This window comes from Aythya ferina (assembly GCF_964211825.1).
Source record: "Aythya ferina genome assembly, chromosome: 1".
Lineage (NCBI taxonomy): Eukaryota > Metazoa > Chordata > Aves > Anseriformes > Anatidae > Aythya > Aythya ferina.
The window spans coordinates 64,060,285-64,085,582 of record NC_140296.1 but is presented as its reverse complement, the minus strand read 5'-3'; the positions used below and the strand labels follow the sequence as shown (position 1 = coordinate 64,085,582).

The 25,298-nt window shown below is 45.2% G+C and overlaps 1 protein-coding gene across 1 annotated transcript in view; it reads left to right on the top strand.

Moving 5' to 3' along the window:
• Positions 1 to 25,298, top strand: part of SH3RF3 (SH3 domain containing ring finger 3) — a 232,250-nt gene that overhangs the window by 174,748 nt on the left and 32,204 nt on the right. Inside the window, exons 4-7 of the mRNA XM_084539157.1 lie at positions 4,174 to 4,521; positions 16,111 to 16,205; positions 19,762 to 19,932; positions 22,977 to 23,224. Coding sequence (XP_084395283.1) covers positions 4,174 to 4,521; positions 16,111 to 16,205; positions 19,762 to 19,932; positions 22,977 to 23,224 — 862 coding nt within the window. The remainder of the gene's footprint in view (positions 1 to 4,173; positions 4,522 to 16,110; positions 16,206 to 19,761; positions 19,933 to 22,976; positions 23,225 to 25,298) is intronic.

Here is a 25,298-nt window from a genome sequence, read left to right as displayed (position 1 = left end):
CATGATGGTCTATTTGTCAGGGGAGATGTGGTTTTCTATTAGTCGAGTAGTGGTTTTGGCCTTACACTTGTTTATTGATCGCCCAAAGAAATTATGGTGGCATTGTCTTTTTTTTTGCTGGTGCAGTGCTGTTGTGACAACAAAAGACTGAAATGCTGCTGTTGCAGACTAGGGCAGCAAAGGTTAATTGTTTAAATTTGACCTAATCTCCTGTGCTTCTACCTTGTTCCATAATAATAATAAGTTCCACAGTAATAGTTTGTTTTTCCAACTAAAACTAGGACTAATTATGGCCCTGCTGAGTGCATACTGGCCAAAAAAGAAGCTTTTTCCTCCCTCTTTTTCCCAGCTTCAACATATATGTAGGTACATAGTGCTGCCCACTGAAAGTTTACTGCATTGTCTCACATTAGGGTATACAGGGCAGATTTAATCCCACCTGGGGACAGCCAGTGCAGATGACAATTGTGTGTGCACATGCACGTGTGTGAGCATATGTAAGCATATGTAACCCAAAGAGAGAGAGAGAAAGTCACCATAATGTGTTTTGCAGAAAAATGAGGTTTATCTACAGACTAATGAAACAGTAATTTTGGCAGGGAGAACTCCTGAGGTAGTTTAATGTTGGTACCTTTGCTGCCTGTATGGTAAAGTCACAAGTAGAATATCTAAAACAGTCCTATCTAAAAGCCAGAAGAGGAAGAAGAAGAAGAAGAAGAAGAAGAGGAAGAGGAGGAAGTAGAAGAACAAGAAAAAACATTCTCCCTCAGATCATATTGCAGGGACTGGCTGGCTTGAGGCCAAAGCTCTGACAGCTCCTATTATTGTGGCTGGGAGAGCCGCGTGGCTCCCTCATCAGGGTCAGCAGATTTTTAATGAATGCACTCGATTACTGCTCCCTTTGTGGGAAAAGGTTGTTTGGAGGTGAGCGCAGCTCCTTTCCTTCACCCCAGGGATGGAGTGAGGAGATGGGGCCGTCTCCAGCACGGATCCTCGCAGCAAGGAATTCCTTCCTGAGAAACAGGCAGGAATTCCTCTGTGAGCTGAGGCTGGTGCATCCTTATTTCAGCACGCAGCACCGCAGGCAGCAGTCACCGAGAGCCTGCAAGCAGTTTCACAGCAGTGTTTCTCTGCATCTCTTACCCAGCAGTGTCCCTTGGCTGTCACACGGTGTGGCTGCATGAGGATTTGCATTCCCAGGGAATGCAGGGCTGCTGGGAATGTTTGGCTGGCTCAGCGTTCAAATCCAAGCCTTGTCCCTCTATAGCATATACTGAGTTTTCTAGGGCATCCCGTTACTACAGAATAGATTTGGGGCAAAACCAGTCCCGCTGCAGTCTTAAGGGCATTTTACAATTTGGGATTAGCAGGGCCAGAATTTCGATCATGCACTCTTTTCAGAGGAGGGATCAGAAACCAGCAAGAAAGCTATGTTCTGGTATCAGGGGTTGTTGTAAGAGTTACAGTCTTACAGAAATGTCAAATTCCTGCGACTGACTGTGGGTCAGAACTTTCCATTAGGCTTCTCCTCTGGAAGCAGATCTGCCTGAAGATCTGATGACAGACACCAGAAAGCCATGCTTGTTTACATACCCCAAGTTTAAAATAAGAAATTTGCAGTCATGTTTATGTTTAAAAAAAGGGTTTCTAAAAGTTCTTTGCAAAGAGACAGCATCACTTGGTCCTACAAAGCAGTAAGCAGAACCTTTCCTCTGGTGCTCCGAGCCTATTTGGGAAGTATTTTCCAGCATCCATGGGCAAAGCTGTTTAAAAACAGAGTTCTCTATGAAAATAAAGTGGTAAAGCCATAAAGCATTTGTTATCTTGGCAGGCCAAAATAATTTTTTCATAGTATTTCAGGAAGACTTTGACATTCCCAAAAGTTCATTAGCTTGCCTGTTTTGGGAAGGGGGGCTCTTTTTGCCTTTAATCTTCTACCAGTAATGAGATTTACTTTGTTTATATCTATATGGGGCTATTTTTTATCACTCTACATTTAGATGCTAGCTTTCATATTGACCTTTTAAACCAGATTTTACTTTGAACAACAACAACAAAAAAGTAATGGGTTTTGTTGTTTTAAAAAGAACAGTTTCAGTGTTAAATTGGATTCCAGCCAGGGGGATTTATAATCTGATTCCTACGAGACAAATCAGAGTTTTGATATTGAGAGCTGGAGCGCTTCGTTGACTGTATGGAGCACTGCTGTAAAGTCAGGAAGTTCTAAAGTTTATTTTTAATTCTTTATATTTTCTTATGTCAAAGAATTAAAATCTATTCTTATCCTACCTGATTGACTTGCTGTAAAATCAGGAAGTTCTAAAGATTTTTTTTTATTATTATTATGATTTTTAACTCTATATTTTCTTACGTCAAAGAATTGAAATATATTCCTCTCCTGCTTGATTTACTAGCAAAGAACTTCCTGACCCTCTGGTGTAGAAAAATATTATGCATATCTGATGTCTTTCTCCTTTCCTCCTTATTATTTCAAATAATTCAGCTAGACTGTCTCTATCAGTTGGGTAAGCAGAGCTGTAACACCTACTTAAGGGAGGGGAACCATCTGGTTTCCTTGCAACTTGCAGCCTGCTGGCAAATATTAGGTTGTACCAATTTACAGCATGATGAAGTGGGAAATAATGGACGTTCTTGGAGAATCTGAGACGGGATCAGCTGTTATTGGCAAAAATTGGCAGGTGCAGTGCACTGTAAGCATGGTCTCGTGTTGGAGAGTGCAGCTGGGAAAATGGCCTGCTAATTGAATGGTAGCAGGACTCCCAGCAGCTCTGACAGCGGTGGAGCATCACTAATTGGGGGCTCCTGGTTGACTTGGTGGCGGCTGTCACCGAACCACGGATCCTGCAGGTTGATGCTTTTCTAGGTGCTGGAGCGTGTAGTGCCTCTTCCGTGCAAGTGGGTCCTCGTGGAGTCAGAAGCGCTTTCAGACTTGGGAGGGCTGGCATAAGGCTGGTGATGATCTCTATTTCTCGTTTGTATTTGCAGTATGGCGATGGAGATTTGGAGCCATAAAAGCTACTCAGTTACACATTTGCTTAACTGCACACTTCTACTGTTATTTTTCCCATACCTCTATTTTTCCTTCTTATATTCAGTTGTAACAGGTTTCCAAATTAGCTCATCATCGAGCAGCAACTATTTATTTATTTATATTTTTTTTGGTGGGGAGAGTGGAGAGGAAGCCCAAGGGGGCCTTGTCCTTGACTGAAATTCTTGCATGCTGCCATATTTCATATAGTGGTTATGGAAACCAACATAGCCAGTTTTCAGTCAAAAATAGCCTGTTACATGCACCTCTGGTGCTGTTTGCCTGCTCCTGGACGTGCCCACAGCAGAGTACATGTTGCTCAGGCCTCAGCACCTGAGACTCCTCTCTGCCCAGGGGTGGCATTTTGGTGCTCAGCATCAGCCCCTTGCTGGGGCCAGGGCGGGTGTAGGCTGAGCATCCCTCCTGCCTCCATGATGCAGGATAAGTGCTTTGACAAGGGTGGTCCGGGTGAGTCCAGCAGGTGCCATCAGCAAGTTGTGATGGGTCATTAATGTCCCCCCTTCTTTTTTTTTTCTTTCTTTCTTTCCTCTTTTTCCTCTTTTTCTCTTTTTCCTCTTTTTCCTCTTTTTCCTCTTTTTCCTCTTTTTCCTTTTCCTACCCTTGTATTTTCTTTTTTTTTTCTTTCCTTTCTTTGTCTTTTCTGTTCCTTCTTCTTCCTTTTCCTTTCTTTTTCTCCCCTTTCTTTTCTCTTCCTTTTTATATTTTTCTCCCCCTTTTTTCCCTATATTTCTTTGTCCGTTTTCATCCTTCTCATTTTTCCTTTCCCCTTCCCTTTCCCTTTCCCCTTCCCTTTCCCTTTCCCTTTCCCTTTCCCTTTCCCTTTCCCTTTCCCTTTCCCTTTCCCTTTCCCTTTCCCTTTCCCTTTCCCTTTCCCTTTCCCTTTCCCTTTCCCTTTCCCTTTCTCTTTTCCTTTCCTTCTCCCTTTTCCCTTTCCTTTTTTCCTTCTCCTTCTCCTTCTCCTTCTCCTTCTCCTTCTCCTTCTCCTTCTCCTTCTCCTTCTCCTTCTCCTTCTCCTTCTCCTTCTCCTCCTCCTTCTCCTTCTCCTTTCTTCCTCTTCTTCCTTTTCTCCCCCTCCTCCTCTCTCCCTTTTCCCCTGCCCTCAGCTCAACGACTCCGCCAAGCAGCTCATCGAGATGGACAAGACGTGCTCAGCGGCTGCCTCCAGCTGCGAGGCGCCACCAGATCCGGCCGCGGCAGTGGCTCTGGGCCCATGTCCCACCCCGAGCGGCGCAGGAGCGGTGGTGTCGGCCCCGCGGCAGGCGGAGGGCAAGAAGAACGCCAAGAAGCGCCACTCCTTCACCGCCCTCAGCATGACCCACAAGTCCTCCCAGGCCGCCAGCAACCGGCACTCCATGGAGATCAGTGCCCCCGTCCTCATCAGCTCCAGCGACCCGCGGGCGGCTGCCAGGATCGGGGATCTGGCCCACCTCTCCTCCAGCGCGCCCGCCCAGGTAAGGCTGGTGGCATGGCCTCTTCCAAGGGGATCTGTGCTTGTGCAAAGCTGCTGTCATTCTCACTTGGCAGGGCTCTGCGTCGGTCTTTCCCATCTATGTGTTAATGAGTGGGCAGGTGAGATGGGCTGGAGAACAAAGCCAAATAATTTTAGGTTTGATTTGGAACAGAACAGAACAGTTCAGTTGGAAGAGACCTTCAAAGACTGTCAAGTCCAACCACTTCAGGGCTACCCAAAAGTTAAAGCATAGTAATGAGGGCATTGTCCAAATGCCTGTTGAACAGACGGGCATGGGGAATCAACCACCTCTCCAGGAAGCCTGTTGGACCACCCTCATAGTAAAGAATTTTTTCCTAATGCCCAGACTGAACCTGCCCTGGCACAGCCTTGAGCCATTTCCACACGCCCTGACATCGGTGAGCAGGGAGCAAAGACCAACACCTCCCTCTGTGCTTCCCCTCCTCAGGACTTGCAGAGAGCAATGGGGTCACCTCTCAACCTCCTGTTCTCCAGACTGAACAGCCCAGGCATCCTCAGCCCCTCCTCACAGGACGTGCCCTCCAGCCCCTTTACCAGCTTTGTTCCTCTCCTCTGAAACCCAATCACTGACTTACAATAATGCAATATATATATTTTAAAGTGATCATACAGTTTGTTTGAACTGTAGTGTATTACAGTTTATATTTCATCACTTTCTGTTATATAAAGAGATCATCTTGAGTGATCCCATTACCCTTACTCCAGATTATATTTGCTCTCCCTTAGGGTAACACTACCGGTATGAACTTCATGTGCTTGTTACACCTCAGGGACAAAAAGCAATTGTAGAGTAATTATTTCCCTATAGATCACTGGAAGACAAACAAATGTGTTGTAGTTTGGCAAGTAGCTGGCACCTGGCAAGTAGCTGCCATTCAGAAACACTCGTCAAGGTTTCAAACAAGCACGTGTGCTGATTGTGCAGGCCATTCCCTCCTTCCCCCCTCGAGAATACCAGCAGATCTGACAAGGGACGTCTGGACCACCGCTGCCAAGGGACGAGCGAAAGCAGGAGACAAACCCACCAGGGACACGCTGAAATCCCAAGCAAACACCTGCTGTTTCTGCAGACAGCAAAATGCAAATGGCAATTTGCAGTTTGAAGGCGTAGAAGAAAGTGGTAGATAATGTTAATCCCAAACCTCTTCTGCCTTGACCTTCCTGCAGGGTCTTGTATGCATGGTGTGTGCAGATTAGCTCCTCCTAAAATAATGAATACCTGAAAAAACACAGGGATCAGTTGCACTGGCAGGACCAGGCGTGCACATCTGAAGCGAAGCATCCACCTGTGTTTTGCAGTGCTCTTGGAGCGGACCTGAAGTGAAAAGCCCTGAAATGCATTTCCTGGGAGCATCATGTCCTTATTTCCCTCAGTTTCCCTCTATAGAACAGCCCCTCTTGTTCTGCACTGCTTGCTAATGCACAGACAACCCAAACATAACAGGGTCTGCCCACAGGGCAGCCAAAACGATGTGCCAAGGGGCTGTTCTGGAGGTCTTCGCCTCCTCTCAGCCCTCAGCAGGAGTGTGAAGGTGAGGATATGGCCCCGCACAAAGCAGCACACGTGCCAAGATGTACTGGGACATCTGCGACGCAGCGCGAGCCCTAGATGTGAGTGAGGGTCCCAGGCTTGTCAAGTAAATGACACCCACGTTTTTGGCACTTGAAGTGACACATTTGGACTTTGCAGAGATGTGACAGCCTGCGGCTTTTCTGTTCTTGTACTAGCCGAGGAGAGAAGCGTGCACACCCTTTGCCAGAGTCATGTGAAGACTTGGTCTAAGCTAGCACACCACAAAAATTAGACGGGAAAGCAGAAAGTGCCTTAATTACTCTCCCCTACTTTGGCAGAACAACTGTTGTGCAAAACCCCGTTCATTTCACAGGCTGTTGTAGTGTTTGTGTGCAAGTGGTAGGGGACAAGAAGGGGCCCGTGTTCCCCATTAGAAATTTTGAAACCCAACCCAAAGGAAGGTTGGTTGGGTCGTTCACTGCAGAGAGGAGGGCATGCCATCTGTGTCACAGTGCTGAGCACAGCTAGGGCTGGGGGACAACAAAGCCCCTCCAGTGGTGACAGACGGACACAGGGACAGTGCTGTGGCACTGGTTTGGGGATCTTTCGCCCCAGGCTTGCAGGCAAGGCAGCTGTGGAGGTGTCTCGATCACTGCTGCCAAAACAAGCACAGCCAGAATCCAGGCAGGGTAAGAAGAGCCTTGGTGAGAGGGATCAGCCTCAGCGAAAAGAGGTTTCCCTCTGTCAAAATGCATTATCGCAGCCCAAAAAGGAGCCAGCCTCCACAAGAGTGGCATTTGCATGTATGAATACGTATGTCTGCTTTTAGGGGCCTTACTATTTTCCGTCTGGTCTGAGGGATTTAAAAATTTACATTTTCAAACTTTGCTATGAATATAGATCTATTGGGAGGAAAAAAAAGTGGAGCTGACATTCTCATTATATTCTCCTGGCCGTAGGAACAGCCTTCAGAAAAATGCCTCGCTGCTGTAAGACTTGCAGTAAAATCGCAGGAGCTACCAACATGAATTCACCTGCTTTCAGCCCTTTTCGATAGGTCTGCAAAGAGTCCAGACTTTGCCTCTCACAAAATGAGCACTGAAATTGTGCTTATATACATTTATGTCTATTAAACCTGTAATTATATGTACATTTTAAATCAAAATGTCAGAAATTCAGCTCCTTCTCTGCCATCTGCTGAGACCTGACACGGCTCTGAAACAATTAGCACTGCTACAGCCTCAGACAGAAGATCAGCTCAGCATTTTTGTTTTATTCAAGTGTGGATAAACGCCAGCCAAAATAGGACAACCAGGGGACCTCTGAGGTGTCACACTCAGGTGTTCAGGGCAGCAAGAGTCTTGTCTTTGTGTTGTTTTTGTTCTCAAATGCGTTTGGCAAATGCTTTTTAGCTGCCAAACTGACCCGTGAGCTCGGCCACAAGAAGCCTCACCTTCTCTTTCCTCCCTTGCCTGCCCAGCAAATCATCCTTACAGCCCTCGAGTGGTCCTCTCTATAACCATCTCATGCCCCTGCTGGTTTGCAGCAGCAAATTCAGCCAAAGTGTGTTTTTATAGGGGGAAACAACAAATTTACAGTTTCAGCGCTGACTGTCTAGCAAATTTATGCCTTTCCTTTCACCAGTAGAATCTAAATTTGTGTCACTGTGTCTTTATATCATGTCCTTGAAATTTCCAGGCACTTTATCATTGTTCATTCAAAAGGATCTCCTTGTAAAAAGAAATAAGGGAATTTTGTTCAATTTAGTAGGTATGAGCATCTTTGATTCAAGCCAGGATCTGTGTTGAGCTGAAACCCAAGGGGTTTCTACCTTTTTTAAAAGTTCAACACGCTTTTTTTTTTTTTTCCTACAGCCTATTCTTAGAACAAGGAGAATTCAATCGCAGAAGTTCCTGAACAGCATCCACTGCCCTACCTCAGGCAACTGACCCATGCCTGGTGAAACCCTGTTCCTAATATCGGCATCCATTTCCCCTGCAGACCTCCACCTGGAGCACCTGCTTTCTCTCTGCTCTCTTGAGACGAAACAGAGACTTTGAAGGCTGTAGGAACTTAAAAATCTAGGCGCAAATTTTAGATGTTTCAGTAAATGTGGAATATATTCCACCCCTTAAAAGCGAGTTCATGCATAGTACTATATTCCTGTGGCTTTTGTCAGCATTTGTGAATTGAAACCAGACTCTCACGCAGAGCTGACATGTTTTTTGTTTTTATGAGTTGTTAGACTATAATAAGCCTCCTGCTTCTCCAGGAGGGCACGGATTTATGCAACTCGAGCACTGACATGCAGACCAGAGTACGAACTCCCATGCTTTGAAAGTACTTCTGCATATCATTAATTCAGTAATTGTGGACTGCTTGCCTTTGATAACGTGCTCGTTGTTCTGGAAGCAGAACCAACCCAGCTGGTTCCAAAAAGCCAAGATGCTATTTTGAGAGTCTAAAAAAAATATCTTAATTGACTGCCAACCTAGGGATGCTCAGAGGTAGAAGGATCAACTTCAAACCACCTCAGCTGGATAAAATAGTGACTGCAGGATCACAATAGCCAGGATACAAAGCACTTATTGACAAAAGGGCAATGCTGGGGTCTTCGTTCTGCTTGCAGCCAAATTTGCTGGTTGTATGCTATTTGTTGCATGCCGAGTATCATTCAGTGAATGTAAGACCTCCATCTAAAAGGTGATAGTGTCTGCCCGTCATGCAGGATGCCCCATCATGCTGGCAAAACAGATTTTTATTGAAGATATAAGTGGTGCTGTGGGCCTGTGGTGGAGCAGAAGCTGAATTAGGCTGCGGGCGCAGAGGAGCCACTTGTAACTGAGATCCCCAGGAGAGGAGGGAAATTCCCCTCTGGATGGTAATGGTGCCTAGGCCTCAGGTGGCTGGTCCTGCTTCCATTTTCACCCCTTATGAATTATTCGTCCCTGCTATTCGGAAAGGTCAGAGGTCGGTAGCGCTCCAAATCCCCTGGTTTTGGGGAGAAAATGCGTCTCATGAATAATGAAGCGTGGCTTTGCGTGCACCAGGACAGCAGCTGAGAGAGGAAGAAAGAAAGGATCCTCCTGGCAGGAGGAACTTGTGGTGTGAGCGTTTTGAACGACTCGTCACCACGCGCAGGAAATCCGCTTGTATCTGCGGGTGTCGGTACAGGCTCCTAACCGGAGGCCACATGTTCAGGAAAAGCTGAGAACAATGTCTTGCACGCTCCCAGTCCCGAGCAGTGACAGCATGTGAAATGAAAAACCTTCCTTGAAGTGTCTCCCCGTATAAATCACTCGGAAGTGTGACTCCTTATCAGTTATTTAGGAGTGCTGGGTTTTAGCTGAGAAAATGTAATAGCAGAACTCTGGTTGAGCCTTGGCTGATAGCCTAAATGTGCTGACCATGAGAAGCATACAGATTGTATTTAAAACCCAAAGACTAGCTATGAACCTGGAATTTTCAAGCGCACAACAGGCTCTGAGAAAAGAAGAGAAATTCAAGTGTTTCTTAGCTCAAAATTCATTTTTTTGGTCTGGATTCCAAATCGTATCCAGTGTAAGACTTTGCTGAAGTCTAACCAAATCTGCTCCCTGGTCTCTGTATATTCCCAGCTCCACTCTAAATTATTTAGACCCGGAGCAAAACATTGCCTGTTTGTTGCACGTCAATTTTAAATAACTTTATAGAGAACTCTTGTTGGAGTTAGGAGGTGGGAAGGAACTGAGGTTTTTTAAGGAGAGCATTTTGGGCAGGCATGCGAGCTTCAATTTTTTATAGCTACCAGTAGGTCTTTAAATATGCTCTGTGTGTATTAGGATATATTACATTATTTGTCAAAACTGCTGCAAATGAAACACACGAGCTGACTACATCTATTGACCGATTACATAAGCTACTGAGAATCCAGGTCAAAGCAGGATCGCCTTTCAGAAGCTACCAGCATGGAGACAATGGGTTCTTTTTATCCTGTAATTTGTCTCATCACAAATATATTTTGAAAGATTTTTCAAGAACCACAAAATCTAATTTTTGATTGGATCGAGGCAGAGAAGTGCTTTAGAAGGGTGTTTATTCAACTGTGCATGAAATCCTCTTGCCTGTAAAACAAAAACAACGCGTTGTTTTTTTTTCCAGATGCTCCTCAGGGTAGTAACCCAAAAACATTTTACCACTGAAATCATTTTTGCACAGGGCGAATCCCGAGGCTTCACGCTACCTGCCAGTCAGCTCCTGATTTGGAAGACTCGAGAGCAAGCAAGGCAGCCTCTTGGCATTTACACTGCACTGCAAAATGCTGTCCATCCGACACACTCCGTGTATACATGCATGACATTTTAGCAGAAGTGACCGCAGTGTGTATTTTCCCTCTTTGTCTGTGTGGGGTTTTTGTTTATTTGTTTACTGCTACCATCTCCCTGGAGGGGGACTTCCTACAGGAGCCATCGCACAGGATCCTGATGAGTTTGTTGTTCAATTATCAAGAGGGTAATTACGAACTCGGGATTAAATTAACATGTTTTAGAGGTCAAGCCTTCACTTTAAGCTTCCCTGTTTCTCTGCCTTTGATTTTTTATGTTGTTTGATCCCCAAATTGCAAGAATCTATTTACTCTAAAACCATTTAAACGCCCATAGGGGAGAGCTAGACACCAGTGCTTAGTGCTGAAAGGGTTATTCTGATTGAGAAACAACGCTGAATAAAATATAATTCTCATGATGCTCATCCACATAATGCTTAATTAAGCCTCATTTGGGGAAACTGAGAAGCTGCAAACCAGAATAATCAGCGCTCTTATGGATGGCAATGTCAGATGAACATTTGGAAGAAGACGACAAAAAATATTTGGGCTTCTCTCTCCGATTTACAACCATCCTTAGACTGCAGGATAGTGGCTCTCTGTAACTCCATGATCTACTCATGGAAGACATGGTCTAGAATTTTTGACCTGTTACGAACCAAAAAATAATCGGGGCCAATGTGGTGCTAGAACAGGCTGGCATCCCCAGCTATAGTCACTTACAGGCTGTAAGAACCTCTCAGTAAATACTGAATTTGAGAAATTTAGCTCCAGTTTTTGCAGGAAGGAATTTACGCAGCTGCAGCTGCCATGGTGCACATTTGTTTGTTTTTACACACACACCATTAAGGAAGAGAAAGTCTTACTTTAGAATTGGAAAGTCCATTTCTGCTCCCGCTTTGGTAATTAGCATTTGATGAGGCTATTTGATCTTGCGTGTAACACTTTTCATCAATACTTGGTGGCACCGCCATGCATTAAGTGCTTATACATTATTTCTGGGAACATTAGGGCCTGGAGTGATTGCCAGAGTCATTGTTTTATGGAGTCAGTGAATTAGAGAAACAAGTCACAGGAATCTTAAAGACCATTAGGCTATTTCTTGTGGTAGTTTCAGAGGACGGTATATCAGCCTATGTGAGCTGAATGTTTGAGTGTTTTTCTCTTATTATAAATACTAAAGAGAAATTTAAAGTAAGCTGTAAATATGCATTCATGACATTAAAAGAATTTTTCCTGTGAATTAATGAATGTGATAAGTGCCCTGTGGTGAGACAGTGCTGGGTTCGCTTTGAAGTCAAAATAGAGATTTCTGCTTGGTGATTTTCTCAATGATAAGAACATTCGTCTGATAGCAGCAGCAATTATTTTTCCGTGAAGGCTGCTGCAACCTGCAATATCACCATACCCTGCTCCTACTTTTATCACTGTCTTCATGACTTCTATTCCCCTCCAAGTCTGAGTCCCGTGCTTTTGCAAGACACTTCCCTAATCCCCGTAGGCACCATGTCTTTTCAAATTAAACCACAAATATGGCCTTAAAGTACCAGTGAAAATCTAAAGCGAATCTACAAGGGAGAGAAAAAGATGCTTTTATGCTGGAAGTCCAGAGCACTGATCTTCATGCTTTCGTAGAAGTATGGATGGGAAGAGAGAAAGGCAATGAATTTGAAATGAACTTTCAGCCCAGATGAGTGGTTATTACCTTTAATTTCCTGGTCTCTGTGGGCTTGTCTGTAATGTTTTGCCAGGCTGGTTGTTTTTAAATAGATGTCAGGGCTGACACAAGAGGCAGCAACTTCTCAGCAGCGTATTATTTACTCAGGAGTATATGCTATAAACTGTAATAGAAATATATCATTACATATACATTAAAGTGTGATTTGTTTTGATGCTCCTGTAGTTCTAGTGTAAATAATACTTACCAGCTGGAGGAGGAATGAGACTCGTCTGAGCTTAGACACATCTCAGTGACTCCTGAGGAAGTCGTGCTATTCATTCTCTCCAGGAAATGTCGACCTGCAGGCTTCACGGTCGCCTGGAAAGTTCAGTCTTGTCGGCTGCCTGTGGGTCTCTTCCTTTCAGATGCAACCCAAACAATGGCTGTAGCCATTACTTATTTAAGTATCTAAAAGTTTTATTGGAGTCATCTGGGGGTTTTACTCAGGATTTAGCCTTCTGCGGTACAGAGACGTAACTCTGCTGTGCATCACAGAATCACTGAGGTTGGAAAAGACCTTCAAGATCACCAAGTCCAACCAAGACCAAGCGAATCCCACCATTAAGCCATGTCCCTTAGTGCCACATCCCCACGTCTCTCAAATACCTCAAGGGATGGTGACTCCACCACCTCCTTGGGCAGCCCTCTTCAATGCTTGGCCACCCTCTCCATGAAGAAATCCTTCCCTATATGTGATCTAAACCTCCCCTGGAACAACTTGAGGCTGTTTTCCTGTCCCTTGCCATCTGAGAAAAGTTTGCCACTGTCCTCACTTCAGCCTCCTTTCAGGTAGAGAGTGATAAGGTCTCCCCTCAGCCTCCTCTTCTCCAGACAAAACAGCTCCAGTTCCCTCAGCCATTCTTCTTAAGTCTTGTTTTCTAGTCCCTTCACTGGGTGTGAAGAAACAGGACTTGGTGTGGAGGTGTCCTGAGAGTGCCTTTGGGCAGGAGCTTTTCCAGCTGACTGGCAGCTGGGCCCAGGCTGTCCTGGGGAAGAGGAGAGCTGTTGCTGTGGAGCTGAGAGCATCAGGCTTTGTGAGTGGTACTCGGAGGATGCCAGATGGAAGTGGGAGCATGCTGAGAAAGTCAGATTTGGCTGTACAGTGACCTAAGTACCTGGGACGAGAGTTGGCAGTGTCTAGTTCAGAAGGCTGCACACCAACATTAGGGTAAATGTCCTAATCAGGAGGTGAACAGATGGATGTGGCACACTGACCTCCCGAAAAGTATCCAACAAAGTATCAGAGCACTGCCTCCTATTCCCATTCCCCGTAGCAGAGGAAGAAGAAAAGAGGGCATGTTTAGTACCTTGTTCCTTAGATCACAATAGCAAAAGGAAAACCGGGCTCCAGGGCTAAATAAAAGAGGAAAACAAACTAAGCCCTGCTGCTTGCAGTGATGGAGGAAGGCCTGCTGTGTGCTGCAGGAGGGCTGTCAGTGGTACCAGTAGCTGCAGGGACCCACACAGACTGTGAAAAGGGAAAGGGGAAAGGTAAGCTTCCACAAAAGTAATCAAAAGCATGAAAAAATAACACCCACATCTCACACAGAAGTCAGTCTGTGAAGTCAGTGCCCTGAAAGGCTAGTGGGTCCTGTGGAGTGAAACCTGGTGGTGAAAATCGAGGGCGGAGGCAGACTGACAAGTAACCCATCCTGCTAAAGGCTGCAGGGGTGAGCACCTAAAGAAAAACTGGAGCACAGTGAGGAAGCAGGCACAGATTTAGAGTTTGTATGTTGTTACTAGGCTGAGCAAGGTGGCAAAAATGAACAGTTTGTAGGGTCCAGGGTAGCGCCAGATGCAGCAATATTACAGCAACAGACTGCAGGCAAGACACTGGCTGTCAAGTGGGTAGAGAACGTAGAGGACTACAGAGACTTCTTTGGGATTAGTCAAGGGAAGAAAGCAACACTGCCATCAAGCAACGCTAACTGACAATTATATGATGTCTTAATCCCTAGGCCTGTATGTTAGAACAAGCATAACAGCAAATAAAAAGCGTTTGGGCTCGTGCTTCTAGCAATATAGATGATGCACAGGCCACCAGTGTCAGTGCAAACAAATGAGTGGCTGATGCTGGCACAGCAATGCTGCTCTCTGGGCTTGAGAGGACCGTGTGAGCTCAGGAAAGGATAGCATGTGTCTTACACTGCTGAGATCTTGTCTGCATACAGTTTGCCCTGAGGTTGCTCACTCAGCTCCAGTTTTTCACGTAAGGAAGAAACAAAGTGTTTTGTCATAGCAGAAAAGGGCGGGTTCCAACCTGTTTTTTGCTGTTTTGGAGGCAGTTTCTCCAGCTCCAAGCGGACGTACAGTGGGCACAACATGAAATACTTCGCACCAGCTGGCTTCTCACTTGCCTCTTGGGTGAGGCATTTGCCATGCCTCTCTGCTCAGCGTCTTCCCCGATCCCTAACCCCATTAACGAGCTCAAAATAACGAGTGAGGGATCACGCTCCAGCTATCCCTAACATTTTTGGGTGGGTTGATATTATCTCACTGACATGACAGGCAGGATTAATAGAGCCTTAGTCACGGAACTGGAAAGAATGCTTACTTTTACACATAGGACTAAGAGCTGCCTGGAACCTTCCTTCTTCGAGCAAGCAGCCAGAAAGCGAGGGGAAATAATGAGAAAAAGGAGATGTGCTTGTCACTACAGCTTCATGATGGAGCATAGATATTGGTGAGAGAGGAGACAGCTTGCTGCTTGTTGCCAAAAGCTGTGGAATCACAGAGCAGTCTTCATAGTTTGCTGCCTGATTCCTTAATGATAGTGTGTTAATATTCAGCAGAGCAATATAAATTAACAGTGCAGTATCGAGACATGACACTGTAATAATTATGTGGGCTTCTCTGGAATGAGGTGACCTTGAAATCCATTAATTAAGTAGCAATGTGTGTCTTGGCTTAATTCGGTGTCATTTGTAAGTGCAAAAAATGCCCCTATGTTTCTGTTCCCAAAGTAGATCAATATTTACTGTTTGTTAGATAGCGTTTGGAAACAGAAAAGCTGCACTGGAGGTCTGAGAACCGCTCAGATTATTTGCTGTGTGGAAGAGGCTCTGTCTGAACCCACAGTTGCTACACAAACTTCGGATACTACACTGTGGATCCATTCTACATATGGACATGCATCTAGCATTTGGCTGGACTTACTATAAAAAACATTGCAAGTCCCATCAGCCCAACTTTGTCCTGTATTTGCAGCAAAGACCTGTTGCTACTGCTCTTGTCATTACTTCAGAGGGGGTTTCCAGACAGAATTCATCTTTTACGTAGACAAATTGGAACTTTGATGAGACAACTCAAAAGAGTTTGCCCTGCGTAATTTGGCTCAGCATTAACTTTGAAAAAAAAAAAAAGAATGATTACTTTTAGATTTGTCTTTCAACATTACTAGCTAGAAAACATATCTGCCTGGATCCCTATATGAGAGAGGTGATGTATTTGATGTGGTAAAAGAGTAGCAGACTCCTAGTTTCTCCATTCAGAGATACTCCTGGTTTGGGTTGTGCTGTCACCTGTCTCTTTTTCTTAAGGATAGCATTTCTAAGGACAAAAAACATATGCAGAAATGAGACTGCATTTTGGAAGTTGAATAGTATCTTCTTCTCCATAGATCTGTAAGTCATTGATTAAAGGAGAAAAAAATTGAAAAAACAAGCTACTGAGGGAAAAGGTTACTTTTATCAAAGAAGGTACTACTGCAGAGATGTGCATGTTGAGCTGGTTTTACAAAGCAGTTCAAGTAGTTTTGCTTTCTAAAACTTTCAGGGATTTGCGTGCAAGGGATAACTGAATTTCTCTGACAGGTACATGGAAATGCAGTTAATAAGCTAATATCCCTTGTGTCAGAAACGTATTTCTGGAATGTGTAAGGCTAAAAGATATCTGGAAATTGATAAAGGATGTGTGTTTTTTTTTTTTTTTCCTCTGTGCCTTCACCCTATACCACTTCAGGAAACAGTGAGCTTCACCTTAATCCTTGTATATTCTTTCTTGAATTTTTCAGGATTCCTCTTCAATTGGAACAGTGGCTGGTCCCAGGACAAGTGCAATAATTGGAGATCAGGGAATACCACCGAAGGTCCAGCTCCCCCTCAATATGTAAGCAGACAGCTCACTTCACTCCCTGCTAACTCTTTGCTTCCAATTGTGTGCATGTGTTTGAAATCTGCAAGCCTGAATCTCAGCTCAGGAGCACTCTGAGAAGAGAGACACCATGATTTCTTACATGACCCAGCATCCATTGAGTCTGAAAAAACAGTCGTGAAAAGCAAGGCTCCCCTTCCTCTATGAGCCCTTTTAGATTCCTGATGTATTTACTACAGCTGCATGAATCACTGTGGAGCAAACAGAATGCCTCTCAGCTAGGGAAAATCTTCCTTCAGCTAAAGCTCTTATAAAGGTGTAGTCCCAGGCAATCAAACACCTGATACGTTTATCATTAACTAGAAAAAAATGACCCAATTACATTCTTTTTTCAGTACCATAAACACAGGCATCAAGTGAACGTTTAAAGTGCAAGAGTATCATGAGGATAGGAGCTTGTTAAACTGTATGTGGAAGAACAGAAGGTTGACTAGGTACAGCACAAAACTGGTAGACTTCATTATAATAAATCTCTCGGAGTCCAATTGGCTTATTTGTTACCTGTCTAGTCAAGCTACTCAACCCTTTCCTCTGATCACATATGCTTTATATAAGCAGAACTATATAAACACACACATGCGTGAACACCACTGTTATGATATTGTTATGATACGGGTAAAATGATATCTGAATTCAGAAATAAAATCTTAAAGGAACATAGGAAAACTGCTTTAAGGAGAAGAGGGGAGTTGGAACAGAGCCAAGGTAAAATCGTTTTCCGGTACCAAAGTGAGGTCTGCACACCTGGGGGCACCCAACATCGCCGGCTGCCCCACGGAGAGCTCACACTGTCCCCTATAGCCACCCCAGGGTGTGTGTGTGACACGGAGTGAGGCAAAAAAATATTTCAAACCATGCCATAATCAGTAGTATTTCTGGTATTTAGCTGCTGAATCAGGCCAATTGCCAGCTGGCTGGCAGTACCCCTGCCTCTGTGGCTCGGCAAGCCTCCCCTGCTCCCTCCCACGCCTCTCCTGTCCTCTCCCCTGAGAAGCATCCTTGTAATCCAGTCTGACATTTTGCATTTGCAAGCCAAGCTCCAGCCAAAGAGGAAGCATTCTCTGAAGACTGTACCAGACCTAGAGAAGCACGGTCCTAGACAGAGCCATGGGGGTTTTGCATTGTAACTGGAGCTACAGGCAGCTCCCCCAGGCCAAGAGCGGGAGATACTTTCTCGTATAGGCATTTTTTTAGGGAATTTTATGAAGATTTGGCTTCTTTTAGCTCATGCTCCCTGTTAGCCTCAGTTTTTCACATAGCCCAGAATAATTACGTCTTCCAGGATTTCAGATTGTTGTTCCATCGCTTTCATCTTGGCCGTGGAGAGTTGGCTGGTGACAATTTTCACACAGTCCATTGAGAAAGCACTGATCACCTCCGTTGTTGTCCCAGGGTCACGTTGTGGGTTATCACACAGAGCTTTTGTCAGTTTAACCACACGGAGATGGACTGGCCTTGGCATGGAGTCCAGGCTGGGCTGTTGTACATCTTCCTTCAGTCTCAGCAAGGATTTTGGTGCTCTGTCCTGAGCATGTGCCTATTGGTTATTCAGACTTACTGGGGGCTGAGTTTGGGGAATTTGCAGGGGGGAGCAGAAAGAAACTCATAGGAGAGCTGGGGACAGCTGCAAGGCAAAGCAGCCTATGATCCACCTGACTTAGGGTAATTTTACTTACACCTTCTTCCAGCATCTCAACCTGTAAATTGCATTATTACATATAGCCCCTTGGGACAAGGCCCAAGTGAGTGTAACAGTCTATAATGCTCTCTCCTTGACTCCTGCTTTACCCATAGCTCATAAATACAAGCCATATTTAAGCATCAATTTAAAAAGGCATAGCCAAAGCCACTCTTTTTGCTCCCTCAAGTGAGCACAGTTCCTAGCACTTCCCGTTATGTCCTAGCAGAGCACTGTGCTGAAGGATTAGCACTGAAGCATGTAACCTTATTTCATGTCGGGGTGATGCATTTTAATGTTCTGCAGTTCATATGTAGCCTCGTGTTTTCCATCAGGTGAACAACAACAGGCCTGCTCGGGCCCACCTGATGACATAGGCTAAACAAAAGATGTGCAGGATGCTTTCTCCCATCTGATGACTAATGAAATACGATTTCTTATTGTGTTTTTGTACCCCATGCACATGGTAAATACGGTCAGGCACATCAGCCTAAGGATGCCCCGAGGAGCTGTTACCAAATATTTCATATTCTGCTCATTACTGCTGTTTGTTTACTGCCTTCAGAATAAAAATAAGGAAATCTACTGGCACCATAAAGGAGTAGAATTAGAAAACTAACAGGATTTATTCCTCAATCATATTTCCTAGGAGGTAGAAGTAAAAAGCCATGTATCATTTTTATTGGCTGCAAGTCTAAAATCACAACGGTTATAGTTTTCATTATTTCTTTGTTTTGCAACTATGAAGTTGCAACTATGAGGTGGGCAGCAAGCCTCTACTCAGCCACCCCTGAGCCTAAACGCATTCTGATGCACTTTGTAGTGTAAATGCACCTTCCATAACTGTTTTGCAACAAACAAACAAGAACTCAAGGCACAACCCTGATCAAGAATTACCAGAAATCCCTTTTGCATTTGTAGAAAGGTGACAGCACAAAAAAAAAAAATAATAGTATTTACAAAGGAAATGTTGTTCTGCATGCAATTCTTGCTATTCTAGCCAGACTTTCCATTATTCCACAAAGTGTAAGCAATCATTCTTAATTTCCAACAAGGCTCTCTCTAAACAGAAAGAATACCTCTAGGGACTTTAAGCTGTAGTCATGTTCACAACAACAGACACATCCCTGAAGTGGTAGCAGAAGAACAAAAGAAAGATAAAAAGAAAGATTCTAAACAAAGGGAATAAATAAAAAGCCATAATTAAATAAATAAAAAGTTCTACGTATTGGGAACTGCATTAAATATTTATGAGTGTGCTTGCATACAAAACATCCGAAGCCAAATCCTACCACTTAGCTTACGTAAGCAAAAATCCTGTTGTAAAATTCATCCTCCGTCACTTGTTGTTTTGCCCTCGTAATACGAGTGTTACCATAAGGGATTAGAACAGTTCAATGTGTTGCTTCTAAAGCGAGCCAGCACAAGTAGCACAGAGGAAGTTGCAAGAAAAGCTGCCTGAATCATTTGTAAATAGCCTACCCAAAAGAAAAGTTTCTTCTGAAACTCCACAGTGGAGGTGGCTCGTGCCCTGAAGGATATGAACGTGTGCTTCGTCCAGATGTTAGGCTCTGACAAACCTTCCTGTTGGGTGTTGGGGTCTTGGTTACCCCTTGGTTGGGGTCTCTGACTGCAATTGCCTCCTCCTTCTGAAATTGCAGCTAAATTCTCGAGTGATGCTTTGTGGCAGTTTTTGGCTTCAATTGCACCCTGTCCCTTTTCCACCGCTCTTTCCGAGCAGTGTTTCTGCTCGCTTTCTGCTCCGTGGGGCTGGAGTCGAGGTGGGGCTGACATCAGCTCTGTGCTTTCTTCATGTGCGACCTCTCCCCGCAGCTACCTGGCCCTGTACGCCTACAAGCCTCAGAAGAACGACGAGCTGGAGCTCCGCAAAGGTGAGATGTACCGGGTCATCGAGAAGTGCCAGGATGGCTGGTTCAAGGGCACGTCCCTGAGGAGCGGCATGTCCGGGGTCTTCCCAGGGAACTACGTGACACCCGTTTCCAGGTGAGGGCCGCCGGCCAGGGTGGAGGTGCCTGAGATAGGGTAGGAGGCGTTCTGTGGCTGAAGGATGCTGAAAAAAAAGGTGGCTCCACTTTTAAATCACTTTTCCCCTGCAGAAGTTTTCCAGTGGCAGCGTTGTTCATTGCAGGCTTGGGTAATGTGATTTGTGGGTTGCAGCATCAGAGTCATCCACGCTCTCAGACTTGGCTAGTTTTGTTAGAAGATGGCATTTACAACCCCCGGCTTTACAAAGTCTGATGTGCCCAGCTTTTATTATTGCACAGGATCTGTTTGCTCATGATTCTGTGTTGTTACAAAACCACTGAACTTACACCAGTATTAAACAAAGCAAGCAATGCTTGTGGATTGCTTTGCAGTAGCTCCTCATCTAAATTTTGTTTTTGTAGACCATTCTGAAATAATCTGAAAGCTGAGGAGAAAGTTAATGAGTGTATCCCCAGCTGTTTAACCCCACTGCTCCTTGCAGGCAAACGTTGCCATGGGTATGCCCATCTCTCCTTTAGAGCCACCCTGGGTTTGCAAAAGGAGCTCACCCCTTCTCAAGAGCTGTCAGTGCCTCCTCTCACATGTTCCCACTATCTCTTGGTCCTTTCCAGAGAAAGGCACCCCACCATGCAGAGAGCGTGGATCTTGAAAAATCAATCCAGGTTTGTTCCATCTTCAGCTGACGTGAAGTTTGTAAGACATGGACTGGGCAAGATCTAAAATTCAGAGCAGATGAGAAGATGATGACTAAGCCTGCTGACAGTCCTAAAAAAAAAAAAAAAGCATTAATTCATGGGGTCTTCACTGTTCATCAGCCTAAATGTATTTACCTGATTTTATAGAGCCCCATGGCTGCCTTCACTCTGTGCCTCTTCAGCTCTTAATTAGTAAAGAGGTTCGTGCTGAAGTGTTGTTGATCTGAATCAGCAAGACTTTATTAAATGCAGCATGTCACAGCTAGAACAAGACACAGAGAAGTGCTAAAGGGCAAAAGTCCTTTCCACAAAACCAAAAGCAGCTTTATCGTTATATTTATGATCCTGTGAGCTAATTAAGTTCCTGTGTAAATCACCCTCAGTGAGAACAGCAAGAAAAATCTGATAGCAACAAAATCTCCTATTTGCTGCACTTTCAACTTACTTTGTTCCCCTTCATTTTGACAGCTAAGCGGAGGATTAGATTCATGTGTGTTTTTTGGGCACTGCCTACAAAACCCAAGAAAAAGAATTTAACCAGTGAGCTCGATATATAAGCTGCATAGTGAAAGCACAATGGGAAAAGGGCAAGACCATCTAGACGGGCAGATAGGCACAGGGCAGCAAAGAAAATTTGCCTCATCTACTATCTATCCAGCTCTACTGGAGTCACGGATAAAGTTTCTGTACCTGTCAGTGTGCATGCTTGCCTGAAGGCAGCCCTCAGCGGGCTGCTAGGCGTGCTTTTCTGGCAAAGCCAATCTCGCACAGATGGCCAAGCCAGCCCCAGCCGAACCTTGCTCCCTACCCTGCCAGGTCTTCGTGGCAGATGACAGACAGCTGAGATTTCCACCTGGGGGGACTCCTAGCCTTTCCCCACTTGAAGGCTGATGAAAAAAACTTTGAAGGAAAAAAAAATAATCAGGCGTTTAAAAAATAATAATCTAGGCAAACCCTGTCTGGATTTTATGACAGTACAGTGTTGTTTTTCCTCCTATGATTTTCTTTTTGGGGAGAGGGGGCAAAGGGGACTGCTCTCTTCTGCACTTTTCATTTCTTTCACTCTTCTGCGCATATCTTCCAGCCTGTCTTTTTGGCCTCTTTCTGTCAGAATTTCACTCATTTGGTTCTTCCCCCTTCCACTCTTTTCTTGGAATTGCTTCCCCAGTCTTTCTGAATTGCACTGGATTGTTCACCATACTCCCTCTTTCTGCTCTCCTCCTCTCTCTGATCCCACACAACAGTTTGGGGCCCCAGCAGTTCTCCCAAACCCACTGTCATAGGTTGGTCTTGCCTCTTTTCTGTTATCCCCTCTTCCCTTGCTCACCCCTTACACTGCCTCATTTCCATTTCCTACACAATTTGTTCTGCATCTTGTCCCCTTTGCTGCCCTCTCCTCGAAGGGAACCTTGGCAGACAGAGCAGCCAAGGAGAGGAGGACAGCACAAAATGATCCCTCTGTTTCATAGCATCTCCTACTGGGAAATTACTCAGAAACCCGAGTGAAAAACTCAACAAGAGCTGCTGAGCAGCAAGCAATTTTGTCCACTGCTGTCCTCCTGCCCTGGTCAGAGAGTCTCCAGCTCAGTGGTACAAGGAACGAGGCATGCTTTAGGCTGAACTCATTGCATGGCCTCATTCCTCCCCGCTGAGGTCTCTCCCCAGTCACCCAGATGAGACAAGAACTACACATGCAGTTTAAAGTGAGCAGCAGAAGAGGGGTCGATTATTGTTTGGATTTCCTTTTCAGCAAGGTCAGCTGCATTTTCTTCCCTCCTGTATTTCCCCAGCAAGGCTACACTAGGGATGGTTGCGTGGGTAGGGTAAGAGCTCAGTCAAGCCAACCCCTGCCAAGTCCTCTGCTTTTCGGTCCCCGTCAAAAGCCACACACACAAATTTGCTGCCATCCATCTTTTTTCCCCCTGTGGGGCAGTATGCAGATTTGGTCCTAGGGAAAGATCCCCATGTCTGTTTTAATTATTAGCCCATTACCGCCGGTGAAATAGCCTCTGGCACACAACACGACGTTTGGGGGATGCCTGTTTCTTCTGAATTTAGATTTGTGGTTTCACTAGAAACTATTCAGGTGGAAGAGGAGCTTAAGGAAAAAAAATACATATATGTGGGAAAAATTTTCTGTTTTCACCCTGAACTTCTTCCTATAGGATGAAGGGGTGAAAATGTCCACCAGCACACTTACTGTGTCCTGTAAGGGTACAAATACTGCATGTAGCTCTGTTTAACACCCAAGGGGGTGTCGTGTTGAGTAACTTGGGGTACACATCACCCTGGTGGCTGGGTATTGGGGTCTCCACAGCATGCTGACACCGCTCCATCTCCACACAGGGTGCCGGTGGGAGCCGGGCAGTCCAGGGCTGGCGGAGCTGGGGGAGCTCAGGCAGCGAAAGGAGCTCCCGGAGCCATCCACCCCGCTGGGGCCGCTCACACCGCCACCACGGCCGTCAGGCCGGTCATTCCCATCACGGCACCGCAGACGCATCCCCAGCTCCAGGCGGCCTCTCCGCAGCTGAATAACTGCTTGAGGTACTCGGCTCAGCAGCCGGCCGGCCAGGCCCGCAACGCCATGCAGATGGGTACGTACGGCAGCCTCCCTGGGCAGCACGGCCCCGTAGATCGCCTTGGCCAGGCTCTCGGTTCAGTCACAGCTCGGTCAGTGTGGGATAGGGAAGGTTTTATTTGCTCGTAACGTTTATGGGCGTCGATTGATCTCTGGGAACCACGTTGTGCTTCTCAGATTGTTCTGTTGCTACAGCTGGAGTAGATTATGGTGTTTACAAATATTTGTACAATTTATCTGAGCGAAAGCAAGCGCCCTGCATACTAAGGAGATTAACAGTTCTGAGTCCGGCTGGCACGCTGAAGGAATAACACTGCCCTTATCACAGGGCAAGTAATGTGCGACTTAAAATTAAGAAGCATTTCATTGGGCTTCGGGGATGAAAGGTATTTATTAGGCAGAACGGGCCCCGGTGTTAGCGATAAAGCAAGAGATCTGAAAAATGCTGCCACCTTTTTTGAAACAGGAATAAGAGCTTCTCACACCAGGGGGGCTCTGTTCTTTCTGGGTTTCCTTTTTGATGTACGGCACAATTTTCTGGAGCACAATTTATTCCCCCCTATCCCTGATGTTAAACAGCTCTGATGTTGAATAAAGTAAAAGCAAATCCTGCGGTGGAACTTCACAGTAAAATTTAAAACATTTTGTTTCTGATATTTTATAGGGACTTGAGCCATGGTGTTTACAAAGGCAGATCAGTAAGGACTGTGACTGCTGAAAACTGAGGTCTCAGACACAAAACAGAGCAGGCCTAGATGAGAAATATACAGTGTTGTAAGTCACGGATTTGTACCTTTTGAAGCCAGAAGGGACCATTATGACCGTCTAATCTCACCTCCTACACAGTTCAGGCCAAAGGCAAGAAAATGTAATCAAACACGTGTGAATCTGAGTCTCGAACAGGGCAAACTCCTCGGCTCAACACACACTGGCAGGACTTTACATGCCATCCATGCCACGCTGGGGAATAATCTGTTTATCCTTTTTTTTTGTCTGCTTTAGAGGGCTGCTGTTTTCCCCTAAAGCCACACACTGTTAAAAGCCCTTCTGCTCCTGCAGTGCAAAGGCAGAAATGTCCCTCCTTGGGCAAGATGCGCTCAAAAATGGTGTAGGACGTGACTCTGTGCTGGGTGCCCTGAGTGTCAGCATGCAAACCTCTGTCAGCCCAGTATTTAGGAGCTCCTGGTGCGTCCTGTGCCCATGCCAGCAGGCAGATGGGCTGCCCCAAAACCGAGGTGATGGATTGTTTCACCCCATGCCATCCATCCACGGTGCTGCTGTGCCATATCTCCAGCAGCTTCCCAGATTTAAGGCTGCTCTTCCAGGTCACTCTGACATCTCAAAGTGCCAAGGAGCCAGCAAGCAGTGTAATCCACAGGCCACAGGACAGCTCTGAAGCCTCCTACGTGGGACTTCTCCAGCCTTTCCAAAAGAGCTCTACGGCCCTGCAGGACAGGGCAATGCACATTCACTTTCTGAAAGCCTTCTGAGAGAAGGAAGCTGGCACGGTATTCAAATCACGTTTTCTGTTGGCTTGCAATATGCATGAGTAACAAATCAATTTTGCACAAGGCCACTAATGTAGGAATACACCCAAAATGAAATATGAGTGGTGTAGAACAAAAATAGCCTTCAGTGAACATTGCTAATTAATAGCATGTTTGATGCAGCACAGTCCAGATCCAGAGATCCCAGAGCAAAGGCATACATTATAACAGTAAGCAGATGAAATTACAGAATAAAATGTGAGAGTCCTGCTCACAGTTGATTTTTCTCAGGACATTTATTTTGCCGTTTTCCATGCTTTCTGTTTCCTTTGTGTCTGGAAACATGGAGGACTATATAAAAGTAATATACACAATATAATTATCAAATCAGTCTTCAGCATCCAGATCCATGTAGTGAAATTCCATTACAGTGCTTTTCCTCCAGAATTAGGAAAGACATTCCTCCCTGCAACCAGAGGTACAAAACCTTGACCCTGCAAGCTTAACTATCCCAGAAAAATTAGATTTCTGGCAGAGGAGGTCGTGCATTACACAGGCTCCAAACAGAAAAATTAGTAGAGAATTGCTTCAAGATAACCAGTG